The sequence below is a fragment of the Neolamprologus brichardi genome, chromosome 7, assembly GCF_056152115.1.
Source record: "Neolamprologus brichardi isolate AB-2024 chromosome 7, ASM5615211v1, whole genome shotgun sequence".
NCBI classification, from domain to species: domain Eukaryota; kingdom Metazoa; phylum Chordata; class Actinopteri; order Cichliformes; family Cichlidae; genus Neolamprologus; species Neolamprologus brichardi.
In genome coordinates this window covers 40,688,616-40,706,659 of record NC_142110.1, presented here as the reverse complement: position 1 = coordinate 40,706,659, position 18,044 = coordinate 40,688,616, and the positions used below count along the sequence as shown (strand labels likewise).

Below are 18,044 nucleotides of genomic sequence, written 5' to 3'. Positions count from 1 at the left end.
TGTGTCTTACCTGTGTGTATGCATAAGTGTGATTATGTCGCTGCTGTTTCCTCTCCTGGTACCTCCTGAGAGACTCGAGCTTATCTGCCTCTAGCTGTTCTTCCAAAGGGATCTTGAATGATTTGAAACCACAAAATGGCAAATCAATCAATTTGTCATTAGGACAACACAGTTTAAATGAAAAAAGAAAACAACCAGAGATTAAATGGGGATCTACCTCCTGAGGAGGGTTCCACCAGCGCTGGGCAATCGAAGGGTTTTTCTTCACTGCCTGGTCTCTGATCAGCTCCTGACGCTCACGCTCCAATTCCTGAACCTGACATGGAAAAACAAACCAGGAGAAGAAGAGTGTGAAAATGTACAAAGAGAATTTCCAATAAACTAGTGCACCAACAAGGAAACAAAGAAAGTTTTTATTGTGTATTGTGTGCTGGTTAACGCCATCTTACAAGTAATGCTAACAGCTTTTCAAGCAACGTCAGTGTCACACAATCGTGTTGCGGTAAAATCACAGCAGTTGTGTCTCGATCATTCAGTGTAAGGTGCTCATAAATCTCAGTCAGAGCTGTCTTTTTTTCAGAACAAACCACTAAAGCTCTTTCTGTGTCTGTTCCATTACTCAGCAGTTTTTCTTCCTTGGAGATCTGCAGCATGACGGGAACAATTTCTCAAGGAATTAAGTTGTACTCCTTGCAAATAGTAACCTTGCAAAATCCCGAGTCTTGGCCAAATCTTTTAGTGTATGAGTAAGTGTAACTATTGTGGGAGAGGGTCGCAGTTTTCAGGCTTCTCCTGAGGCCTGTGGTCTTAGTATGACGCTTTAATATTACAATCAGGATCAAAAACAGCGTTTTGAGCCCCTTCTGTTGATAGAATTTCAGGGGATTACCATTGTTTCTATATATGTTACCACATATGTCTTTTTGGGCTTTGATGTCATATCATGAGTCACTGACAGTTGCCACACACTTTCAATTTCAAAATTCCTTCCTTCAAGAATGTATTTCACAATTCAATATGAAGTCTTATGTGGCAGTAACATTACAGTGATCTCAGTCATGACCTTTCTACTTACGTAGGTTGCACATTAAAAATGTTTCCAGGTGTTTTATATTTTGTATAGTAATAATGAAGGAACACTGGTCTTTAAGAGTAGGCCTGTGGTATTAAAATAGAGCAACTGAAAGCAAGCACATTTTTTGCATTAAGTACTAATCATTTCATTTTATTTTGTTGTTTTTCGTGTTAGAATGATTATTTATCATTATAAACAAAAGCATGCTAGTGAATGGGGTAAACCTACCCCAAGTAACTCATTTTTGCTTGTTTTACATCATTTTTATTTCATAAGACTTGATTTGATAAAACAAACCGTGGTCTCCTGTGGCTGTGTTTCTGAATAGCGTATTTGTTACAGTCTGATACATTATCCAGAAGCCTTTTACCTCCTCTGAGGGACGTCTCCTCGTCACCCTGACCTGCTGCTCCTCTCCGGGGGTGAACAGCTTGGCCGGGCGTTTCTCCTCCTGAAATGCTCGCAGCTCAAACTTTGCCCTGCCGCCCCCAGACTCGTCTCTCTGCGCGTGCCCGTTGGTTTTAACGGCAGACTCGTCCTGGTGGAGAAACGTGGTTTGTTTTTGTCCCTCCACAACGATCGAGTGGTGATTGACAGGGGAGGAGGGTGACACACACACAGAAGGAGAAGTTCCATCTATGCTGATGGGTTTGGTGTGACACGACAGAGAGGAGTTCCCATTTGTGGGTGTGTCTGAGGCTGCATCTAACACCTGGTCCAGGTAGCAGATCTCCTGTGGAAACAACAGTCATATTTCAAATTACTGAAAAATACTGTGACAAAATGTGCCGCCAATTTCAAATAATAAAACAAGAAGTTAAAACCTTTTAGTTAACTTGTTTTGTTCTGCATACCTGCACTACCTCACTGTCAGGAGTCTCTACTTTCATTCCAACTGGACTGTGGGCTCTGTTACTGGGACTGCTGAGACAGTCGTGCTGGATCTGCTGGCTCTCCAGTTCCATGGCTACAGGCCTGTCAGTGATGACGCTGACTGACTCCTGGAAACTGACAGTTTTCAGGGCTCGCTCTCTCGGGACTGAGTCACTGACATCCTCTGCTTGCCATGATTTCTGTCAACAAAGAAACATTGGTGTTTCAGAAGCTCTGCCAGCTGAAGCTGACTGATAGTTGGTTTAATAAAGACAATGTGGACATTTAATAACTTTAGATATTTTTTTGAAAGGTCAGCTGCTTCTAACCACTATCATTTAGACACATCAATTCACACATGAATTTTTTTTGGTCTGCATTGCAGCAGAACACTGTTCTGACTGGTTCCCACCACTAAGGGGTGACAAAATACACATAGTTGCTCTGTATGACAGAAGACTGCTACAACAGTCAAAGCACTCAGGCGTTCTGTTTGCTATGTCAGCTTTGAAGACATTTCAGGTTGAAGATACACCTTTACACACATTCACTCGTCTTTTCTAGGAGGAGCTGCACTTAAGTGTTTCAGATTAAGCACCAGGCTCAGGGCCATGTTGTCAGTAGCTATTTTGAGAAGAATGAATGTCGTCTAAACACAAAAGATTTTCCTAATGTGGTGCACGTTGGGCCAGTTCCAACTAATTGTCTGACTGATAGACAACTGCTACATATCATCTAATGGAATTTAATATGTACTGCACACTATTATAAAAATACACAGGTGACCTCAGGTCAGCTAACACGGCTACATCATATTTATTATACCATGGTTTGAAAGTATGTCACAACATTATGAAGCACATATCACCAGATAAGGCAAAATGGTGATGTTCTGTCATAAGAGCTTTTTTTAAAAAAAAAAAAATTATGTTTCATTCTATAAATACACTTTTTAAACTTACATATCACTTGTAGTCATTCAAGGAAGAATGATACAGGCAGTAGCTCAGAGTCTTGTAAGGTCCATATTGATTAAAGCATTAGTATGCACTGATCAGATCCTCAACCTGGTTTAATGAATCATCCTTCACATTCCAGATAAACCATTAATAAGAAGCTAAATTTACACAGTTCAGCCTTTATTGACCTTCTCTTTTCCTGGACATTACTGTCTAAAAATGTTGGTTTCCTTCTTTACTGCCTTGTAGCCATTATAATTCACCCTTAAGCATGTGTGTATCTCTAACAGGAGCTTAATGAGGAGTTGTTGACCCTTCTTTTTTAATATTTCAGTCTGTGTGAGGGGATTTAATGAGGATAACTTTAGTAAACTAGTCTGCTGATACATTAACCATTAACCAACAGGTTATTAGAGAGAAAAGTAGCTGTCAACCTCACATACGAGTAGAAGTACTAGTAGTACTAGTGGAAAATATGTCACCAGGATTACAAATCTGAAAATTTGGGTGTTTTCAACATTTTGTCAGACATATCAAACACTTCATGAGGTCATCCTGAGCACTGGGATTTTATGAGGAGGATATTTTTCATTTTTTTAAATCATAAACAACAAATAAAGAAAATAGTAATCATTTGACACAGCTCTGCAAAAGTGAGCAGCTTTTTCTTCTCTTCCACCTCAGGCCTCAGACAAACTACCAGACTGTCATATTGTACCATTTTGGAACATTCCTTCTTCTTACTATCCACAGGACGTGGTTTCGGACAATCAGTGGCATAATTCAGCTGGATTTATTGTCAACATGAAAACTAAGCCTTGATCACTTTCTTTTCCTCACGTACCACTCCCTCTTTTTGCTCCCTTTCAGTTTCTTGATCTACACTTCCTCTTCACCGCCCCTTTTGAGCTTTTTCCTTCCTCTCTGCTCTCTGGGATTGCTCAAATTCTGAAACAGTGGCCAGTGAAGTCTCTTGGAGGATTTGACCAGCTCTATTTAAAAAGCTTTGTGAAGGGACAGTTTCCTCTACATTCCCTTCACCTCCCTACTCATCTTTTCTTTATTTCTCTCTTCCACCTCCCTTTTAATAAAAATGTTGTCTGAGGGCATCTTGGTCATCTTTTTGCTTCCATATTCTCTCTCTTTATCTATCTATTAACACATTCTCTAATGTGCCTCTGTAAAATCTAGTGTAAAATAACAATAGACCTCAAAAAAACAAAACACTGTCTAATGGATTTGTGAGTCTTCAGGGACAGTGGTTTTTGTTGTCCTAATTACTAACATCAGCATGGTTAAAATGCCAGTTCAATCAGGATTTCAGTGACACCCCCCCCCCCCCCCCCTTATATGGGTTTAACATGCAAATGTTGGCTAATTATGACACAAGACACCTAAAATTAATGGAGATTTACTTTGTTTTGTAGGTTTTAAGGCATTAACATGAATAATATTTTTACTGGAAGATGGGGCTCAAAAAGCAGCTTACAGAATTTATAACAAGCCATCCAATAGTTGGGGGATTTTACCAGAAACCACAAATGCCAGTCTCATACTGGTGCTAAAGGAAAAGGGAGGAGAGCATGGAGTTTATTAACATTTATCCTCTGGGAAATTACTGTCTTTACAAATGTTAACAGAAATCTGCTAATAACTTGTTGTGACAGGTTTGGCAATATTAACATCTTCTAACCACGAGACAGTAAGTCAACTGCTTTGAAAAGGTTCTGTGTTTTTATAGTAATTCTTGTAATGGTTTCCCTAAATCCTGCCCATCTGTTACACCTTTCATACAATAATAATTTAAAAGGCATAAACCAAAATGAAACCAACAAAAACAAAACTGAAACTAAACTTTTCAAACACAAACTAAACTGAAACAAACAAACCAACCAACTTGGGAATGAAAATGAAACTGAACTAAATTAAAAACAAAAAGTGAAAACGACATAAAAAAGAATTCAAAAATACAATTCACAACAACAGTCACCTCACAGCGCTTTATATTGTAAGAACCTACAGTATTCTGGGAAAAACCCCAACACTCAAGTGACCCCCTGAGAGCAAGCAAGCTGTGGGAAGGAAAAACTCCCTTTTAACAGGAAGAAACCTCCAGCTGAACCAGGTCCAGACAGGGGCAGCCATCCACTGTGGCCGATGGTATAGTTAGAAAAAACAGAAAAGAAAAAGAGAGCATATGGGGACAGGAAATTACACAGGCTAAGGGAGAGAGGAGACCAACATTAATGACATGTTGTAGTGGTACAGAAACATGTGGGGAGTGAACCGAGGTGAGTGAAGAAGAAATGCTCGGTGCAGCATAACTAGGGGATGGTTCAGAGTCACGTGATCCAGGAGAGCAAGTTCTTAAAAGTAGAGAGTGCCTATTTCTCAAATCCAAACTGGGAGCTGATTCCACAGAAGAGGGGCCTGATACTTGAAGGCTCTGCTTCCAATTCTACTTTTAAAAACTCTAGGAACCCCAAATAAGCCAAGGAAGAATAGCTAATATGGGACTCTTTCTTGTCTCTAGTGCTCCCACTGCAGTTTTGGATTAACTGGGGCCTTTTTAGACAACTTTTAGAGCAGCCCGATATTAATGAGTCCAGCCTAGAAGACTTTATTGCATGAAATATGTTTTTCAGCATAACTCTGAGACATGTTTAGAATTTTAGAGATATTTATTTAAGGTTTGCAATGAAGGCTATATCATGATAAAAAAGGACTTCTTCACATGTCACTGAGGTCAAGGGCATGCTATCCCAAGTAAGTATCTGATTTCCAAGATTTGTAGAGTCAAATATAAAGAATAATTATCCAAACGTATAATAACTCTTCTTCCCAATCCAGCTTCCCGCTGCCTGCCAGAAAAAACGCATTTCCTCGTGTATTTGTGAAGGTGTATGTATGCAACCCACACAGCACAGTACTTAACAACAACCTCACAATACCCAAAATCTTAAGCACTATGTCTGCTAATGACAAATGAAAACAATATGTGTGCAACTCTTAACTCTTGCTCATATCAACGATAAGGAATGAGCCTCCACCTTGTGTTGCAATTCAGCAGCTGGCCTTTAAAGTGAATTCTTTACAGAATCAAATTCTCAAAGAGGAAAATCAGGGAAATAAAAAGTTATGCCAAAGAAACGCATTCGTGGACTCAAAAAATATTTACTCAATCCTGCAGACAAAAGAAATGTACTGATACAGTGAGCGAGACTGATACAGTCTCTAGAGACATTTGGACAGCTAACAAAAACACCACTTCCAAAAAGCGCTTTAGTTTTGACTAAGACCAATTTTATAATTACTTTCTCTGTACAGTGATTGGTTAAACTATCATAAAACTAATCGCAGGCTGTCTTATTACTTTTACTACAGGCAAGTCTCTAAATTTCACAGACATGATGAAATGACTCAGGGCATGTATTTGGGCAACTATTTTGAAGCTTTACCTTGTTTAATTTAAATTTCATAAAAACTGAACAAATCATAACTCAAATCTAATAAAAACTGCACAAAAAGTTGTTTGACTTTTCCCCCATATTAGTTAAAGACCTTTTTTATAATCCTGGAAGTTATTTTTTCTACCACCATTTTTGCTGTTGTGGAATAGATTTCAATTAGTGATTCCCGGAGTGCCGAGTCTTCGACTTATAATGCCTCTGCTACTACTTTATCATTTCAGCAAAAGGAATTCGAGGCTCTTTTTTCCCTTTCTCCATCTCTCATCTCTCATACATTCACACTCTGCCTTCAACAAGTCAAAAGATTTTTCACCCAGTTAATTATATTCGGGATCATGTGAGGACCAGATGTCCCTTCTTTTTACACACACTCATGCCCAGATAAGCTCCTCTGTCTACTTATTTGACCTGCTGCAAATATTACACACATTTATATGTGTGTGTGTGTTTTTATGTGCAGGAATGTGTGTGTAGGAGTCCGTGTCCAGCAGGCAGGACAGTACAGAGGGGGAGGATATCCTGTTACTGGCCCAGGAAAACAGTACTACAGTACAGGAATGTTTCATATGCAGTGCTATTCTGCTGCACACACACAAAAGGAGTGTGTATGTGACTGTAGCTGTGCATCGGTGCACGCATGCAAGAGTGCGTTCTTTCAAGGGTGTGTATTTGTATAGCAGGTGTGCGTGCGTGTATGTGTTTGTGTGTTTCTGACTCCAATAGAGGTAAACTGACATTCCAGGCATAGCTGCCTGTCCTCAAGGCTCGGGCTCTAATACCTGTGATGAAGGACACTGTACACCTTCCCTGTCTGGCTAAAGGAGCAAGCTGTCTGCATGCATCTGTTTGTGAGTGTGAAAAGAAACCATCTGTCTATGGAAAAGAGACACAGCTCATAATGTGCTTGAATGTTTGAAAACTTCAGACATGTGCCCAATAGCTGTTACGTTTCCAAAAGCAGTCAAATATACATGAAGGATAAATAGCATTGTTTTGGCTGTAAGAGTAACATGAGTGTAAAACATGATATTAGGAGTCGAAATAGTCCTGCACCCATCTTACTATAACGTATTCAGTTACATTGGGTGTATTATGATTTCATATTGGGTGGGAATTCAGTGGAATACAATCATGACTCTATATGAGTCAGCTAGAGTCGCATGCTCTGTCTCTGCCTGTCTCCAGCTATCACATCTGGAAATGCTTAGGCTCTGGCTGTGATACCCAAAAATCACAAATAGACACACATACTCTGTATCTGACACACATACTAAGCTGCATGCTGGAGATGTTGGATGGTGGTAGTGGGGAACACACTCAATAAGATGAGAATTTACCCAATTACATGGACACACACTTCATGACTCACAGGCTGTACACACACACGCGCGCGTGCGCACATACACACATTTTCCATAACTTTAATATCACGTCATGGTATTTCGCTAGAGCACGCAAATCCGCCAAAACACATGGCAAACATGAAGTGAAAGTATGATGACGCAGTCACACAAACACTCACACTACACTTCTGTGTAACCCAGTACAGCTGGTGTTGTCGTATCTGCTTCCTGACTGAATATGATCCTGAGTGGTAACCAGAGCCTGGTGCTGGTTTAGCCCTGTGTTCTCATACCCAAACACCCTGGATTGGGGACCCAGGCCAAACAGTGCTATTCACCACATCTTCTTTGTTTAATCACTATTCACGCTAGACAATTTGAAATTTCATGGCATAAATCAGTGGTTTAACTAATCCACGATGAGTAATAGGTTGGCAATGACAGCAGCCAGACAGGTGGACTGAGTAAGGGGGATACACAGCTGGGGTTAAACAGCCCAAAGTGCGCAGTTTAACATGACGTTCAAACATCTGGACAAGCAAATCAACAGCATTTCAACTTTGGCATACATAACTTACAAAAATCTGTTAGGGTGTGTGCCTTGGATTGGATTTCTCTCCCTCCTCTATCACTTTCCCTTCTTCTCTGTTACAATATTCAAGTTCACAGTTACCTGCTCTAGATGACAATTCACAGGATTTTTCTTTCTTACAAATATATTTGAACATTTTTGAGGAAAACTAAGAAAACGTGAACAGAATATTTTACCATGTCTCTCCCAAATAAAAGTACAACCTAATGAACTAAATAACTAGATGTAAAGAAATGTCATAAAAATGAATTTGTCAAACAAAAATTACTAGTTACTACTCACCTAATGGTGTCTTCAAGTACAACTGGATTAATCTATTTTTGAGATATCTGTACTTCCATGGTGTAATGTTTAAAAGCTGCACTGTATAACATCTGTAGATCTTCTTTCCTTAAGCTTTACCCGCTTTCCTATTTAGCTCTGTCCAGCCCTGGCCCGTCTCGTTCCCGATAGTGGGAGTGCCGGACTTTTCCCTAGCCAAGCCTTTTCCTCCTCTTCTTCTCCTCCTTTTCCTCCCCTCCCATCTCTTTTCCTCTCCTCCACAAAGCTTCTCCTTTCTCAATCACATTCCTGCCGGGCTGCAACGGTAAGCTGTGATGTCATGGGCAAACTGTGTGCATGTGTATGTCTTTCCCCGCATGCACGTGCTCATGCACAAAGACCCCTTCTGTGTAAGCCCTCATATAAGCACAGGCAACAAAACATCCATCCTGTGCCTCCTCCCTTCCTGCACAAACTCTCTCTTTCCCCAGAGCATGCTGCTTGCCTACTTTCCCTTTAACCTATAACTCTTGTCGGAATGGAGCCGACAGCGAGAAGCAGGCGATGATGAGGAGATGATGACTGAAGAAAATAGGAGGGGCTGATAAGAGAGTAATGATATTTTCTTCTGTCATCATAGCATAGGACTGTTGACTCAGGCTCATATTAAGGTTAGACTGATTCACTGTCTGTATTCACCTTTTAATAAAATTAATTTAACCATGTCACCTCAAAGTATTTTACTATTAGTTGTTTGATGGGCTTGTCCCCCTTGTTAAAGATAAAGCACAGGCACAAATGGCAAATACCAGCATTAACTATCTAATTATATGAATCAGTCTTTGTATTCAAGCGTTACTCTAACGCTGTTTGCGTGTCTCATTCTGTGTGTTTGCTGGGTCATAGGATCAGGCTCCTAGAAATTAGAGCTGATCTTGGTCACGGTTCACTTTCTCTGCTCACAAACACTACATAAGGACGCAGCTGAAGTGGAAAGACTTTTGTCCAGTTTACAAGAGCAATTAGTCTGATTGTGTTAGAGGCTCCTAAAACAAAGGAGGATGGTGCTACAAACAGCTAAATACCAGTAACTGAAGATAAGAAGATTCCCTTTTTTTGGCTTCACCGCCACATGGATAGACACAGGAAATCTTTCCTACATCATACAATGATATCGTTTTTTATTTTTCTTAGAAATGTCTTAATTACATGACATTTATATGAATATTTGTGGAAATTGTAGACATTTTTTTTTTATCTAATTGTGCTCTAATTAGAATTATCTAATTGTACAATTATCTAATTGTATATTATTTTAATCAGCTATTCCACCCTATGTAAGATTTTTTGTTTTTGTTATAGGTTTATTTAAAACTTTGTGTACTTCTAATAGTAATTTCCCAAGCTTGGGGATAAATAAATTTGCTCTCTTTAACTATATTCCTCCTTTTTACTGGTAACTTGCAATACTGTACTGAAAAGAAGCGCAGCCAGATGCGATACACCTGAAGAGGCATAAAGTGCACTCACTAATCTTGTTTTCTTTGACTATCAGGAGTGAATTTTTTTTTTTCAGATCTTATTAAAACTGAAAGAAATCAGTATGAATATGTGGAAAACAGAGGTAAGAGAGGTTATTCTATATCTAAGGGAAAGAAAGCCCAGAAAAAGTTGTACTTAAGCGTGACAGGAGATAGCCTCACTGTGAATTCAGTCCTGAACACAATGAAAAACGACTTAAATCTTAAATTAAATGTGAGCTGTGCCACTCCTGCCCCTTTTAAGTGCCCCTGTTTGAACTGACAAATCAGAAGCCATCAGTGAGTTCCCAGGCTCGAAATAACTCTGGGCCATATGATGAAGGGAAAGTGGTCACAGAAAAGTGGGACACTAACCCAATTATCGCATATGCACCGGGGAGATTAATTTCAGGGAGGGGTGTAATGAACAAAGAAACTTGTGATGGTCATTTGTGTATGCCAGTGCTAGTAATTTAGTGATAAGCTAATTTCTGCAAACTTAGTACTGGATGTATTAGAGGAACCGTGAAAGATGAGAAAACAAAGAGAGTCACAGACTGAGGAACACAGCAGCAGTGTGAGTGATTGTGTAGTCATGTCTGTATTTCTATGTGTGAATCCATGCAACTGGGTCAACACTATTGATGCCCGGAGCAATCTTATGTCATGGAAGTTGATCATGATTGATTAAAAACACAGCAAATGACACATTTAACTATTACAGCATGGCAGAAAGACACAGCTCTACCCCCACCACAATACTTATGCATAAAGTTACAAGTAACGTTTTCACATATTGTACCCCCAAAACAGCAAACCCCCAAAAAACACACGGTTTCTAATATGCGAAGGGTTAATTTGACAAAGTTCAACATGGGAGCCCAACTGCTGCGAAATCTGGATTCCTTGAGGCAAGTTCTCAATGAGTGACATATTTTTTTACAGGTCACGAGAGACCACAAAGCCTGCAGGCAAGCAGCAACCTCTGGGACTGTAAAATGAAGTCAAGCTTCAAATTGCAGTTATGCCAATGGCTACTTGAAACTGGCTCCAAAACTGAGTCAGTCCCCACAGACTGCCATGTTAAAATGCCCAACTAAAGCATATTTGCAGCCAGGAGCAAAAACAGTTTTGTTTCTCTATGGATAGTTTAACTCTCAATAACAACAAATTTGCATGCTAACAAAACCTTTGAATCCTAGCTGAATGTCACATTCAATGTATAGTCATAATTCATTTAGATCTGCAAAAAGTAAGTTTGTATTTTCTGCATTATCCCAGCTAAAATGAACATCAGATTAAAACTCCTTAGTATTGTTAACAATTCTATTTTATATAACAAATAAGGACAGAGCTACTTTCATAAGTGGTCACCACAGCGATTAGCACTGCACTGTTTGAATTGACAGATTGCCAGATACCCCTCTTGATGCAACCCAAAAAAGATTTGTGTCTCCTCCCGAGACAAATAAAGACATAGCTGGAAATTAAAATGCTTCATTCTCCTTTGGAATTTGTAAAAGTATTGCTTTTACACATTTACAGGAAGTTTAAAGAGGGTTAAACCATGAAAATGAACCAATCTATTTTCTAAATTACCTAAAAACAATTTTCATGAAGATTTAGGAAATATTATCTATTTCCAAAAAAGGGCTGGCTTCATAACATCTGGTTGAGGTGAAATGTGTCAGTCATCTGTTGTGCAGTCTAACTGATACAATGTCTGTCAAAGCAAATTCTCCAGTCTACAACATCCTATCAAAAGTAGCCCCTTTCAGAGGGGTCCTGGCTAATACTGAGTAAAGTTAGAGTCTGCAATGAAATGTTGCCATCCTTCAATCTCAGAACAGTCCTGCTAAATGAAGACCACACCAACAACATAAAAGATGGGCGGTGAACACATCAGTCTTCCAAAAGTCAAACAAAAAGATCCGGCAAACTAAAGGAAACAACTGATTGGATATAAGCCTATCACTGCTCACAGGGTCATCTCAACAGGAAACCAGGAAGCTGTGGTAAATTGTGTCCATGGAAATGGCACTCAACACAGGAAATACATCCAAAAATACACGCCACCTGCACAAAAACAGACACACAAATGCAGACTACTATCGATGCTGTGGTCAGTTGGGTCAACTTAAATAACTCGAAAGACAACAAGCTGATTATCCAATTGTTTTTGTCCAGTTGCTGATTGTTAATGAAATAAACAAATGATTAAAACATGATAATATGTCCAAGTAACACATTTTTGTTGGACAAGTGGACTGTTCAGTTGCTGTTTCACCTGTGAAATAAACTGGCTGAAGCAAACCCTCTTAAATAACTTTGGTTTTTTCTTTCTTTTCTTGCATAAGCTACTGGTCTTTGTGGCACTAAAAACACAAATGAAGATTAAGCTCAAGCAGCCTCTGTTTTTTCTCAAAAAGGTTGACAGCATTAAAGATGGGGCTGTCATCTAGCTACTGCCTCTGCTCTCTAACAAACAGAGCAAGCAGCAAAGAGCCAGCACTGTGACAGCCACCTGCTCAGGAAGCTTAAATGTGAAGAAAAGTGTTGGTTTGTTTTAACACAGCGACAAAGCTACAGAATAAAGAACAAGTTAAAATAAAAGCAGTCAGAATGCAAATAAGCTGCGATAAATTCCATCTATACATCCACCCATTTTCCTCCACTTATCCAATTCAGGTTGCGGTGGGGCTGGACCCTATCCCAGCTGTCACAGATATAACACGTAAAGACACACTGATGCACACATTTACAAATACAACTTATTTAGAATCACCAATTAACCCAACTGGTGGGAACCTAACCAGAGTACCTGGAGAGGACAGAGGCAGGCACATGGAGAATATGCACACCGACAGGCACCAGCTGGCTGAAACATCATGTCAGTCAACTGCAGGCTGACTGCCTGACAGCATCCAGGCTGCCAGTCATTCATTCATTCCCGAAAAACTCAAGATGAGCGATTTCGCTGTTGCCAACTTGATGTTTTGAAACAAATTGTGATGAGAGAGACTCAAGTCTGACTGTGAAAATTCTCAACTTGTCAGTCACAAACCAGCGAGCAAAGCCTGGATAATCCTGCATTATGAAACACAGCATGACCAAAATTTATGATATGTTTTATTCAATCTGGCCTAAATAGAGTGACAAAAATATGTTTACAGAGGTTATGTCAGAAAGCTGTTTTCCCAAAGACTCCTGCAGGACTGGAAGGTTTTTGGAGTTACTTTCAATTTCTGGTGGTCAGCAAAAAAAATTATGTCTTTCTTAAAACTCATCATTTATTTATTTACGCTATTAATAGAAAATATAAGTCTACCAATATATATTACAAATAAAAGGCTTAGTAAAACTTTGATCTACTCGCCTGTGGCGCCAGTGGGTGGGGGTTACTGTGGATACTGACTGATGGACGTAACAGCTTTCATTTGCAGTCCATGCAACCCCCACATTAAACAATTCACAGTCAAGCAGCACAGCAGAAATAAAGCAGAGCCCATCCTGTTCTATTAGGACTAAAATAACAAGTCTGTCTATTATTTATCTCTACTAAGCTACAGACATAAGCCACAGACATACACACAGAATGACAGCTTATTGCAGCACTGCAAAATAATATTCACCTACCCACTGCCAGAGAGCCTGAAACAACAACCAGACAGAAATCATGTTAAGGTCCCTTTTCAAAGCTTGAGTGGTACACAGAAATGCAATGCATGTCTGGAGTCATATCACTCGTATTCCTTTAAATACCTCTCTTGACACAACTCACACTCAAACCCAGAACCCCCGAGACCCCTTCATGGAGCAACAACAAAGGGCCTGACAGCAGATTCAGTGAGATTTTCCAGGCTGAATACTAATGCTACACACACACACACACACACACACACACACACACTTTCATGCTCACCGATGAGGGCTCTTAAGCAGAAAGGTCTGTAGTCAGAGAGTGTGACCAGTCGTTTACACAGGCTCTCCAAGCATAGGACAGACAGCCAGATTAACACTCACAGCACAAGCACAGAGCTAACTGGAAGAAAAAGCAGTCTGAACACAGTAACACTAGACAGCTGTCACAATATTACTGACAGTATGTCTTTAAAGACCATGACTCCATTGCTTTAATATAGATCTCTGTGTGTTTAATAATATTTCATACTGTGAAAGCAAAACAAACAGTACTGGGCTACTTGCCCAGTGAACTGGTGCAATATGCACAGTATGTATTATGTGACAGTAGAGGTACAGTGAGTCAGTTGCTGGTGTAGAATATGTACTTTTCAAAACCCCTTTTTTAAAGTCAGGTCATGCTGATTACCCTAAACAGCAACAGTGTCAACAAAACCTATCACAGGATTCCCAGGAGAGATTTAAAATTTGGGAAAATGTCTGCCTGAAACAATTAGGAATAATGGGCTGGTGCCCAGCCATGCAGATTTGGGGTTCCACCAAAATGAAAAACCTGTGATAAAAGTATTTCAACCACAGCTTTATTTATTTATTTTTTGAAATTGACCCTGTCAAATGACCTAACCAAGACAACAAAAACTATCTGCTTAATTTTATAGATACATACATAGTCAACCCCAAAGGCCCGTTTTGAGCCAGGAAAACCATGAATACCCTACAAAACATTTTTTTTAACAAAACAGTCAAGGACCAACTTTAAAAACAGAATATATGCATAAAAGTTAGATCAAGCATTACCACAGCATCACCCGAAAAAGTCATTAATCATATGACACAAATTGCAGATTAAATTAATGTAGGCACTAATTTCTGCCAGCAGGAACCGAGGCACAGACATGAAATTAGGTGTAATAGGTTAATTTGATTAGTAACCAATCAGTAAAATGGACCAGACATCTTAAACTAGAGTTAGTTATTTTCATAGTTTACTGTGGAACAGTTTACTGCTGAGCTCCACTACTGTGTATCGTTCACGGATAGCCTCCTCCTCCACTGGTTATGTAACAGTCCAGCTCTCCCCTGCTGTTAATCCAGCAGGCCGCAGTGCGTGCAGTCAATTATCATTCCCCTTGTTTCATCACATTGCACACATCCACAAAGTGAACACAAAATCTGTTGGACAAAGACAAACCGTTTATTATAGAATAAGTAACCTCCAAGATACACTGGGCAGACAAATATAGACTGTATAGTATCAGATCATGAGAATGAAAACCTACAGGTTAGATGGGAAATATAAAGTAAGAACAGACACGAAGGAGCAAACCTTCACTTGAGCAGGAGACACATGGATGGCTGAGATTGATTGTTTCGAGGATGTGGTTTTGCACATGTGCGTGTGAAAAGCCACCAAGCATATAATTCTAATCCTTTCCCACCGTGATTTAGCCCACCTTACCATTTTGTCCCAAAGTACCCTTGGTGCAGAGACCACACAGTGAAGCTAACAGGCAAATGGGCAAAGGTTTGCAATAAAATTAAGATATGTGGTCAGAGAAGCTAGCGTGCCAATTTTTTTGTGGATTTTATGCAGAGTCAAAAGAAGCCATTAGGAAGTGGTGTACAATAAAAGCAAAGTGGCTTTTAGCAGTTCAACCACAAATTGCTGGATCGGTTGCTGAATTAAAATTTGTTTCCCATCAAGATATAAATCACAGATGCGTGCCGTTGCTTTTGTTGCCAGTTTTTAATGCAAGACTACAGTCAATCAGTCCGCAACTAATCAAATTAGCACAGCTATGAGTGTCACATGTTTGACATCAATGGAGGCTAAAGATTAGATCAACACATCAGTTCAAAATTAGCATTGTTTGGGTCAAAGAGTAAAGAAAGGCTTACAGCACCACACACACAAAAAGACTGTTTGATACACAAAGCTAGGTTTTTAGTTGGCTTCATGACGGCATCTCTAAAACTGTCCTAAAAACAGACAAAATGAACGTTTGATGATTAAGTGACCATCCAGTAAATAGTAAGAGCCTCCAAACAAAGCTGGTGTCAATACTAAAACTGTAAAGCTACAATAAATTATGTAACGACACTAGATCAATAGAAATTTAACTAGATTTGAGTCTAACCTCATTATCCATCATCAGTGCACGCTTCCTCTGTGTGAGTTGATCAATTTAGATAAAGCATTCCCATCTCTATATTTATATGTCACATACCCATAGCTGCCCAGCGAAAGTAGCACATGCAGGTTTGTTCCTAACCATGAGACAGAGCATATTAACACTGCCGTCCTAAGAGAGTGAACGGTTTCCTGCTGTTAGCTTATAGCATTAACTACTTCTGCTCTGCCTCACACTGGGAAGGAGCAGTGTGTTAATCACCAGTCTATTTCCGGAAGCTACCTCATTAGCCTCAAGTATTTAGAAGGAAGGAGGATTCGCAAAGGACGAAAACAGCAAGTGACAGCAAACATGTCTGAGCCTGACAGTCACTGCGTTATCCATTTATCTGAATACTGGTTTTTCCATCCATGTTGATTTTTGTTTTTTCTTTTTAAAAGAACTAAACTAAATTAAAAGCACTGAGAAGAGAATACGTCAAAATGTAGCAGCACTCATTTAGTTTTTAACACGATTCAAATAATGATATTTATATTAGAGATTATGCACCAGTATGAACCTTTAGGTCCTCAAGAAAAGTTTTTTTAAAAAAACATTCCAGCACCACACCTGAAAACTAGAGGAGGGAGAGCGTTTACAGTCAGTGCCCTGAGTCCCTAAAATGGTCTGGCCAAGGAAATCAGATGGGTGGAGTCATCTGCATCTCAAAACAGACTTTTATAGATAAGCATTTCCATTTTTGCTAAAGTTTTATTAAATTAAATTAATTTTATTACATTTATTAAATTAAATTTAAACATTTCAATTCCTGTGAACTTCCTGTAGTTGGTCTCAATGGTTTGTTTTATTTTGTTGTTCCTCTGAAGCACTTTATAAAAACAGATTTTAAAATTTGCAATATATCTAAAGTGAATTATTATTAATATTATTATGCAGCAAACACAATATAAATGATTCCTGTTTGGTACATGTGTACCACGTGTGTGTGTGTGTGTGGAGAAGACCTGGTGGTTTGACAAATGGCAGCTTTGTTTTAGAGCTGTTATGAATTATAGAAAGAAACTGAGCGATGAGTGATAGGAGAGAACAGAAAATTAATGATGTGCAAAACATAAAAATGCACGAGGGGTGAAAGAGACAGCTGACCTCCAAACTCCCCATGTCCCAGTCTAATCAAGCATCTGCAGGAAGTCAAGAACAAGGACATAGAGGGTCCAGGTGTCAGACACCACGGAACATCACCAGAGATCGAGTGTCCATTTCCTGTCCGATCTTGAGTGGTCGGCTGGTGCTAATATTGTGGCTGTTTGCTGTAACACTGCAAAAATGACTCAGCTGGCTCACTACCAGTACATTCCTGAAATGCGCATCAATGAAATGTTAACCGTAAGTGTCCCGAGTTTTGCTTCCAAATACCATAACCTTGGGTAACCTTTACAGGAAACTCCCCCCAGGACTGTACAACAGAATCAGTCATTACGCACAAACACACACACTCACACATCTCAGAGAGAAATTGTAAAAGTTACAGCATCAGCAACTGCGAATCCTGCACAACTGATTGCAACTCTGCCTGGCTGAACCCAAAGGAAAAATAAGGCGTTCTTGTTGTTAGTAACCAGATGGCTGGACATCAGCTTCTACCTTTCTGGCTCAACTTCACAACACACAGCCTGTAAAATTTAAAGCCTACATGGGATACCCCAGTCTAAAGCTGAAGTACGATAAGCTTGTAGCCCTGGCAATAGAGGTCAACATCCCTCCTGACTTCCATGCAACACTGATTATTCTTCTGCTTCAGTTTTGAGCCAAACTATTCCATCTACAGGCAATTCAGCTCTCTGTTTCCTGACCATGTCAGTATAAAAGTGTTATGTCTAAGAGCAGTTCTCTTGTGC

The 18,044-nt window shown here is 39.5% G+C and overlaps 1 protein-coding gene across 3 annotated transcripts in view; it reads right to left on the bottom strand.

Moving 5' to 3' along the window:
• Positions 1-18,044, bottom strand: part of palm2akap2 (PALM2 and AKAP2 fusion) — a 90,547-nt gene that overhangs the window by 7,339 nt on the left and 65,164 nt on the right. For all 3 annotated transcript variants that reach the window (XM_087843589.1, XM_087843590.1, XM_087843591.1), the window contains exons 10-13: positions 1,930-2,148; positions 1,446-1,808; positions 218-316; positions 11-112 (exon numbers count right to left, since the gene is read on the bottom strand). In XM_087843589.1, coding sequence (XP_087699715.1) covers positions 11-112; positions 218-316; positions 1,446-1,808; positions 1,930-2,148 — 783 coding nt within the window. The remainder of the gene's footprint in view (positions 1-10; positions 113-217; positions 317-1,445; positions 1,809-1,929; positions 2,149-18,044) is intronic.